The sequence below is a fragment of the Crocuta crocuta genome, unplaced genomic scaffold (genome assembly GCF_008692635.1).
Source record: "Crocuta crocuta isolate KB4526 unplaced genomic scaffold, BGI_CrCroc_1.0 scaffold288, whole genome shotgun sequence".
Lineage (NCBI taxonomy): Eukaryota > Metazoa > Chordata > Mammalia > Carnivora > Hyaenidae > Crocuta > Crocuta crocuta.
The window spans coordinates 3,962,405-3,971,106 of NW_027532607.1; the positions used below are offsets into that span (position 1 = coordinate 3,962,405).

An 8,702-nucleotide genomic window follows, 5' to 3' on the forward strand; every position below is an offset into this window, starting at 1 on the left:
ACACACACACACACACACACCCACCCACCCTTCCCATTCTGCCAGCATGTCGAACCAGAATGGTACATAAGTTACACTTGATGAACTGTATCAACACGTGATCACCCGAAGTCTGTAATTTGCCATAAGGTTCACTGTTGATGTCCATTCTACGGATTTTAAGAAATGTATAATGACGTGTGTGCGTCAGTGTAGTGCCATACAAAATAGTTTCACTGCCCTAAAAATCCTCTGTGCTCTGCCCGTTCCTCCCTCTCCCCACACCCCCGCCCCCTGGCAACCACTGATCTCCCCACCATCTCCATAGTTTTGTCTTTCCACCAGGAGGATTATGTGCCTCATGATTCAACATCCTCTGAAATATTCTTGCCAGAAAGTTTCACCTCAATTATAGAAAGCTAGATTTAACTACCAGTTTCCAAGATGTACCTGGGATGGAGGAGCCTATTAAATGATACCACAGGGATGCAATCAGCGTAATTTAGACCCCAGGAAACTCTAGGGTGATTGGCTTCGTTTCTGTCAAATAAATGGCAAGGAAAAAAGAACCTTATCTACCGATTGCAAAGTACGCACCTTATTTGGATTCTGATTTAATTAAATGAGATATTGAGGACTGACTAGATAGTTAGTGATCTAAAGAATTTTTAGGTATGATCGGTTTTTTTCAGTTAATCTTTTAGAAATACATACAGAAATACATATAATATGTTATCTGAAATTTGCTTCAAAATAATTGACACATGCATAGCGAGCGAAGGTACATAAATGAAACATTGATGGTTCATTGTATGAGTTTTTATTTTCTCTGATAAAAAGTTACAAAGAAGACTGTGAAATAGAAACCTTTTTCAGACCTAATAATAATAGTCTTATTTATGTGGAAACTAATTTGCTAATAAACTATTTGTAAAAAAAGAAAGAGAAAAAAAATAATAGTCTATTTCATTTTGTTATTCGCATTTTATAAATTCATTTGCAATATGTGTATACCAAGTATTAAAAATGTTTTTCGTAATATTTGATATAATTGATTTTCTGTGTTGTATCTGTTGTATTAACTGTAACTCAACATTCTGCATCCGTTAGAAGTCGTGTCAGCCTTGTTATCCGAGTTGTAAAAAGACTAGTGTCTCTTTTTTTCTGTAATTTTTGATTGCATAAATAGAAAGCCTGCAAGTGGCGTCATATTTTGGTTTCAGAATTGTAAGTTTTTTTTACAAGCCATGAGGAAAATGCAAATTAAAACCACAGTGAGACCCCCCCACACACACCTATTAGAATAGCTAAGAAAAAAAGTACTGACGATACAGGTGCCGGCAGGATGCGGGGTGATGAGAGCCCTCCTCCGTTGCTGAGGGGAATGAAAACTGGTGCAGTCACTCTGGGAACCAGTTGGCTGTTTCTTTTTTTCTGTCTTCTTTTTTCCTCCCTGGCATCGGCTCACCTTTGGCATTACCGGCACTGCCCACGGTGCTGTCCACAGACCACCGTGAGGAGCCGCCACCTGCGGTTCGGCAGCTTCATATGAAGCCTACGTGTGCCTGCCAGACGGCCGAGCGGTCCTACTTCTTGTGCCCAAGAGAAGTGAAAACCCAAGTTCACACTCAGCCTGTCCACTGATGCTCAGAGAGGGCACCAGATGGAATCAGCCCATGTGTCCTTCAGCAGGGGGGTAGAGAAACTGGTCCCTCCACGCGGTGGAGTCCTTCATCGCCATAAAAAGGAGGGAGCCTGTTGTTCCATATCATTGGTTGTCGAGGGTTTAAAGCAGGGAAAGTGTGTGACTGCAAAGGGGTAGCACGAGGACCATTTTTGGACTGAAAGTTCTGTGTCTCGATTGTGATGGTGGTTATACCACACAGGGTAACGACTTAGTTCTATAGTTACCTACATAGCTAAAAATTTACAGAACTTTTTATACCAGAAGAGAAAATACCCATTTGCTATATATTTTTTAAAATTGCAATTTTCTGGAGGAAACTAGCTTTTTATATCATCATCAGTACTCTCTCAGTGTGCGAGAAGGTTCTTCTTGTTCGACAGGTGTGAATGTTTTAATACGCTTAATTTTGCCATTTTTAAAAATTATCAAATACAAACTTATTTGGGGCCTTTCTAGGTGGAAACCTATGGGTCAATGGAAAAGAAAGAGCGAGTGGAGTTTATTTTGGAGCAGATGAGGCTCTGTCTAGCTGTGAAGGATTACATTCGAACACAAATCATCAGCAAGAAAATTAACACCAAATTTTTCCAGGAAGAAAATACAGAGGTAAGCATGTCTCTTACTTACAAGTTCACTATAGAAGTATTTGGAAAAAACCATAAGTCCCAATTTATTATATTGACTTTTTTTTTCAGAAATTAAAGTTGAAATATTATAACTTAATGATTCAGCTGGATCAACATGAGGGGTCCTATTTGTCTATTTGTAAGCACTACAGAGCAATATATGATACTCCCTGCATACAGGCAGAAAGTGAGAAGTGGCAGCAGGTAAGAATATATTCTTATACTGGACACTGATACTTATTGGGAAGAATTTGCACTTTTTATTTTGAAATAATTTTAACTTCAGTAATTATAAGTAGTTGTATGGGGCTGCTTTCTATTCAGTGTGTTGATAATTCAGTTTATCTTTACTGATTCAAACAAATTGTGGCAATACTCTAAATTCTTTATCACTTTTGAAGAATGTAGGTTTACTATTTAAAACACGTATACTGGCACCTGGATAGCTCAGTTGATAGAGCATGCAACTCTTGATCCTGACGTTGTGAATTCAAGTCCCATGTTGGGTAGAGAGAGTACTTAAAATACAAGGTGCCTGGGTGGCTTAGTTGGTTGAGCATCCAACTTCGGCTCAGGTCATGATCCCACAGCTCGTGGGTTTGAGCCCCGCATCTGGCTTGGTGCTGACCGCTCAGAGCCTGGAGCCTGCTTTGGATTCTGCGCCTCCCTCTCTCTCCGTCCCTCCCCCACTCTTTATCTCTCAAAAATAAATAAAACATTAAAAAATATTTTTTAGGGGCGCCTGGGTGGCTTAGTCGGTTGAGCGTCCGACTTTGGCTCAGGTCATGAGCTCATGGTTCGTTGGGCTCTGTGCTGACAGCTAGCTCGGAGCCTGGAGCCTGCTTCAGATTCTGTGTCTCCCTCTCTCTCTGACCTTCCCCTGCTCACTCTGTCTGTCTCAGAAATATATAAAACATTAAAAAAAATTTTTTTTAACATTTTTTAAATAAACATTTAAAAAGGCTAAAAATAATAAAATGAGATTAAATAAAATATGTATAGCAGGTCATTTGCTAAATAACAAAGGTTATAAGTAAAGATCTGGCATTACTTCGGAAAATCATTTCACAAGACTCTTTTTTTTTGTTTAATGTTTTATTTATTTCTGAGAGAGAGAGACAGCATGAGCAGGGGAGGGTCAGACAGAGAGGGAGACACAGAATCCGAAGACAGGCTCCAGGCTCTGAGCTGGCTGTCAGCACAGAGCCTGATGCGGGGCTTGAACCCATGAACCGCAAGATCATGACCTGAGCCGAAGTCTGATGCTTTACCGACTGAGCCACCCAGGTGCTCCTCACAAGACTATTTCAAATAGCTATATATATATTCCACATTTGTGGCTAACTCGTTATAAGAACTTTTTCTTTATACGTTTGTCACCGATAAAAAATGTCAGCCCAGGTAGTAATTCAGATTTGCAAGGACTTACATAATTGTTGTAGAAAAACTTATTATGACAGAAAGCCACTAGGTAAAGATCAGCTTTGTAGGACGTTTGTTACCTGAGACTTTAGAGAACAGTGTCAAACATGAACATAGACAATTCTCTGGTGATGTTTTTAGTTCCTGCCAAAGTTTCATTTTGTTACTAAGCTTACATGTAATCCATTGTGTTACATGATGTCTGTAGGCTCTGAAAAGTGTTGTCCTCTATGTGATCTTGGCTCCTTTTGACAATGAACAGTCAGATTTGGTTCACCGAATAAGTGGCGACAAGAAGTTAGAAGAAATTCCTAAATACAAGTAAGTACGATTATAGGTGATGCAGAAGTGCCATTATGAAAAAAAAATTGGCTAACCTGAAACACACCTTCTTAATCGGTTGCTGATAGATTGTATTGGCAAATAAAACTAGAGTTCATAAAGTGGTGAAATGTGTTTTCGCGCTGCATTTGAAATTAATGATGCTATAGCATGCTTCAATTTAAACCATTTATCAAGTAGAAGTTGCATTTCAAGCTCACTTTAGCAGCTTTTGGTTAATTAACCATTTGATAACGTTTTAGTATTAGTAATTTGGGGCTTCGTGATTTTCAGAAGTACATTCTATATAAAACAGACATACACTTCATAAGCATAGTGGGCTTTTATTTAAAAGCTGGTTTTTTTGTTCTTTTATCTGTCTCAGTAGTAAGTTTACATTAATTAATTATTCCAGAGATTGGCAAATACGTTGCAGGAGGGAGCAGGATGATAAGTAGGGGAATGCTCCGTTCAGAATTACTGTGGAAGAAATGATAGTACAGTGGGCAGAATAAATACTCATCAGCGGCTGGCTCCTGGCTGGCCCCGTCGGAAGAGCGTGTGACTCTTGATCTCAGAGGCCTAGGCTTGAGTCCCTGTTGGGTGTAGAGATTGCTTGACATTTTTTTTAAATCTTAAAAAAAAAAAAATCAACTTGTATCTTACTCTACAAATAAAAATTTATATAAGTACACTCTTGATCAGTTTTTAAACATTTGCTGTTACAGTAGATGAAACTTAATTTTTACAGATTTGGAATATTCAGTTTTATATGATTCACAGGGATCTTTTAAAGCTTTTTACCACAATGGAGCTGATGCGCTGGTCCACGCTGGTTGAAGACTATGGACTGGAATTAAGAAAAGGGTCTCCTGAGAGTCCAGCAACTGATGTGTTTGGTTCTACGGAGGAAGGTGAAAGAAGGTGGAAAGACCTGAAGAACAGAGTTGTTGAACATGTAAGAGTCTAGCATGGGAGAAGGTACACCTGGTTCAGTCAGAAGAGTGTGTGACTCTTGATCTCAGGGTCGTGAGTTCGAGCCCCATGTTGGCCATGGATTATGCTTAAAAAAATGAATATTGAAGGAAAAAAGAAATCAGGCATGATAGAGTTGCCAGTCTGGAAGTAAATTTGGGCAAATTTGAGCATAAACTTTGATCTGTTAAGATTGATGGTCAAAGGTTTCTTTTGGAGGCTATGTCTTTAGTTCTTTGCTTTAGGATTTTGGGGGGGGGGAGGGGGTCTGTGCCCGGTGTAGTAGAAATGTAAATTTGTTGTTCAGATGTTTGTTGTATATTTCCCAAAGTACATCAGAATTTATCTCATCTCTCTTATTCCCCCCCATTCCCTCATTTTTGGCTTTTCAAAAAAGAAAACTGTGTTTTAGCATGCTTATTTTGTGGGTACCTCTCAAGAATCCAAAATTTTCCAGCATATAAACAAGCAGGAATTTTTTAAGAATGTGGGGGCTAGTTGTGGGTGAAAGGAGCGATTTCTGTCTGATACTCACTTGGGAGTTTTGGGAATGGGTTAAAAGTCTTAAACCTGACCATCTGACCTTGATGCCACCGTAGATTGAATTATCTCAGCGTTCATGCACATAACATCCTGTTGTGAGCCTTCTGTGTGCCCGACGCTGTACAAAGTGCTGAGGCATGTGGGAAAATAAGACTTGGTCCCTGCCTTCAGGCAGCTTAAAAATAAATCCTAGGAAAGATACATGTATAAATAAAAGTGTTATAGGGGGTGTCTGAGTGGCTCAGTTGGTTAAGCTCTTGATTTCGGCTCAGGTCGTGATCTGCTCGTTTGAGTTTCAGCCCTGCGTGGGGCCCTGCGCGCACAGTGTGGAGCCTGCTTGGGATACTCTCTCTCCCTCTTTCTGCTCCTCCCCCGTTCACAGACATGCACACGCTCTTGCTCTCTCTCAAAATATAAATAAATAAACTTTTTAAGAAATGTTATAGGTATTAGGGTTCAAGTATATATCGAATGGAGGAGAGCATGAGGAGAAAGTTGGTTGGTTCTGCCTGAGAGCACAGTCAGGCTAGACGGAAGGGAAGATCTGTGAGAAGGGTACCGGGTCAGCAGCGGCACTTGGGATGGTCTGAGCAAAGGCATGGCTACACAGACCAGCAGGGGCGCCTTCAGGCCTCCAAACAGGGCTCAGTGAGGAAGGAAGTCGGAGATCCGGTAAGGGTCTGGGACTTAACAAGTGTATATACTCCAGTCGTGCAGACTGAGAGGACGGTGACCAGGCCCATATCTGACAAAGACCCCTCTCACAGGAACTGTGGAGAAGGGACTTGGAGAAAGACTGGGAGGGAACAGAGAAGACGAAGTGAGGTCCCCTGTGGGCTCCATTCAGGGCAGTAGCTGAGGATTGAAGAACGGATGGGGTGGAAATACTTTAAGAGAAAATCAGTAGAATCTGGTCACTGATTAAAATTTAAACGATGAAGAAGGATCTAGAATGATTCCCCTGCTTCCTAAGAAGTTGGTGTTGCCCTGGACCCTCATAGAGACGGGAGGAGACACAGCCTCTTCAAAGAGCATTCATTTTTCTTCCCACTGTTCCCCATTTTTCCTGGGAATGGTATTGTTTCGTTAATAACATAAAGAATAAAAAAGGGAAGTCTCTAACTTTACCACCATTTCCAGTGAAAATTAGGAAATTTAATTTCAAATTGTCTTTCAGCGGGGTGCCTGGGTGGCTTGTCGGTTAGGCCTCCGACTTCGGCTCAGGTCATGATCTCACAATTCATGGGTTCAAGCCCCACGTTGGGCTCTGTGCTGACAGCTAGCTCAGAGCCTGGAGCCTGTCTTCGGATTCTGTGTCTCCCCCTCTCTCTGACCCTCCCCTGCTCATGCTCTCCCACGCTCTCTCTCTCAAAAATAAATTTTAAAAACATTTTAAAAAATGCCTTATTTAAAACATTTTTGTCATAATTAGGAAAGTTTAACTTTATTTAGATTCTTATATTTAATAAAAATATTTTAGTATAGTTAGTTTTTAACCACTATTTTAGTTAAGGTAAGCCTAAGTTTTGACCATATTTTTTTAATATAAGATTTATTTATTTTTATTTTTTATTTGAGAGAGAGCAGGCATGAGCAGGGGAGAGGGCGAGAGCGAGAATATATCTCAGGTAGGCTCCACACTCAGCATGGGGCTTGATCCCACGACCCTGACGACATGACCTGGGCTGAAATCACAAGTCAGATGTTCAGTCTACTGAGCCACCCAGGCAGCCCTTGACTATATATATTTTAAAAAGAGTTGTAAAAGGGGCACCTCGGTAAATCAGTCGGCTAAGCATCGGACTTCGGCTCAGGTCATGATCTCAGTGTTTGTGAGTTTGAGCCCCACGTCGGGCTCTGTGCTGATGGCTCAGAGCCTCGAGCCCCCTTCGGATTCTGTGTCTCCCTCTCTCTCTGCCCCTTTCCCGCTAGCACTCTGTCTCTTTCCCTCTCTCTCAAAAATAAAAATACATTTAAAAAATAAAGAGTTGTAAAGGGCAGGGGCGACTGGGTAGCTCAGTCGCTAAGCATTTGACTCTTGATTTTGGCTCAGGTCGTGCATGATCTCACGGTTTTATGAGTTTGAGCCCCATGTCAGACCCTGTGCTGACAGTGCGAAGCCTGCTTGGGATTCTCCCTCTCTCTCCGTCCCTCCCATGCTTATGCTACCTTGTCTCTCTCTAAATAAATAAATAGATAAATAAACTTAAAAAAAGAAAATCGTGGAGAGTATTCAGAATAACTTACAAATAACTACAGCGGTCAGAATATGTAAATTTTTGACTTTGTTGTTGAACTTTAGAACCATGGTGGGCTGTGGAGACATAAAAGCTCTGAATCTGATGTTTTAACTAAGCCTGTTTGGAAATGAAAACAAATAGGCTTTTAACCTTCCTGACCACTGTTACCAGTCCTTCATGCCCTCTGTTCTCTCTCCAGAATATTAGAATAATGGCCAAGTATTATACGAGGATAACCATGAAGAGGATGGCCCAGCTTCTCGATCTGTCTGTTGATGTAAGTGGTAAACGTCGTGTAAGCTGTTGGTAGCCCGTCATTTTGAATATCAGCTGACTCACAAAAATCAAATGAGAAAATCAATTTTGTTTTCTTATTTAGTTTCAAGCCTAGGTGACAGAAGGTTTCTCCAGGCTATCTTGAGTATCAAAAAATAGCCTAAACACCAAGTTTATAATTACATTAATATTATGTCCTATTTAAAATCTTCACTTAAATGTGGCAGTTTTACATCGATTCATTTGCCTAGGGCTTATGTCTGGGTTCCCAGAAATGAACCATAGAGATGTGAACTGTGACGGAGACTCCCTTCAGCCCCCCGCCGAGGGCCCAAGTCCCGGCACAGGAGTGTTGTGTTCAGGCTGGGTTCCTGCACCCAACACAGAGAAAGGGCTTAAGTGACGTGAGCTAAAAGCCATTTCTGTCATCACGTAGTGTTTTTTAGTTTAGCTAAAAAACAGGAGGGGCGCCTGGGTGGCTCAGTCGGTTGAGCATCTGACTTTGGCTCAGGTCATGATCTCACGGTTCGTGGGTTCGAGCCCCGCGTCGGGCTCTGTGCTGACAGCTAGATCAGAGCCTGGAGCCTGCTTCAGATTCTGTATCTCCCTCTCTCTCTCTGACCCTCCCCTGCT

General features: G+C 41.3%; 1 protein-coding gene and 2 non-coding genes across 3 annotated transcripts in view; 2 read left to right on the forward strand and 1 right to left on the reverse strand.

Moving 5' to 3' along the window:
- Positions 1-8,702, forward strand: part of PSMD12 (proteasome 26S subunit, non-ATPase 12) — a 29,375-nt gene that overhangs the window by 19,242 nt on the left and 1,431 nt on the right. Inside the window, exons 6-10 of the mRNA XM_077780442.1 lie at positions 2,123-2,272; positions 2,362-2,496; positions 3,923-4,035; positions 4,819-4,993; positions 7,993-8,070. Coding sequence (XP_077636568.1) covers positions 2,123-2,272; positions 2,362-2,496; positions 3,923-4,035; positions 4,819-4,993; positions 7,993-8,070 — 651 coding nt within the window. The remainder of the gene's footprint in view (positions 1-2,122; positions 2,273-2,361; positions 2,497-3,922; positions 4,036-4,818; positions 4,994-7,992; positions 8,071-8,702) is intronic.
- On the reverse strand, positions 1,430-1,512 carry LOC144245059 (small nucleolar RNA SNORD35). The gene has a single exon (XR_013339158.1). It is a non-coding gene; the product is annotated as a small nucleolar RNA SNORD35 (small nucleolar RNA).
- TRNAQ-UUG (transfer RNA glutamine (anticodon UUG)) lies at positions 8,539-8,623 on the forward strand. Its single transcript has one exon. It is a non-coding gene; the product is annotated as a tRNA-Gln (tRNA).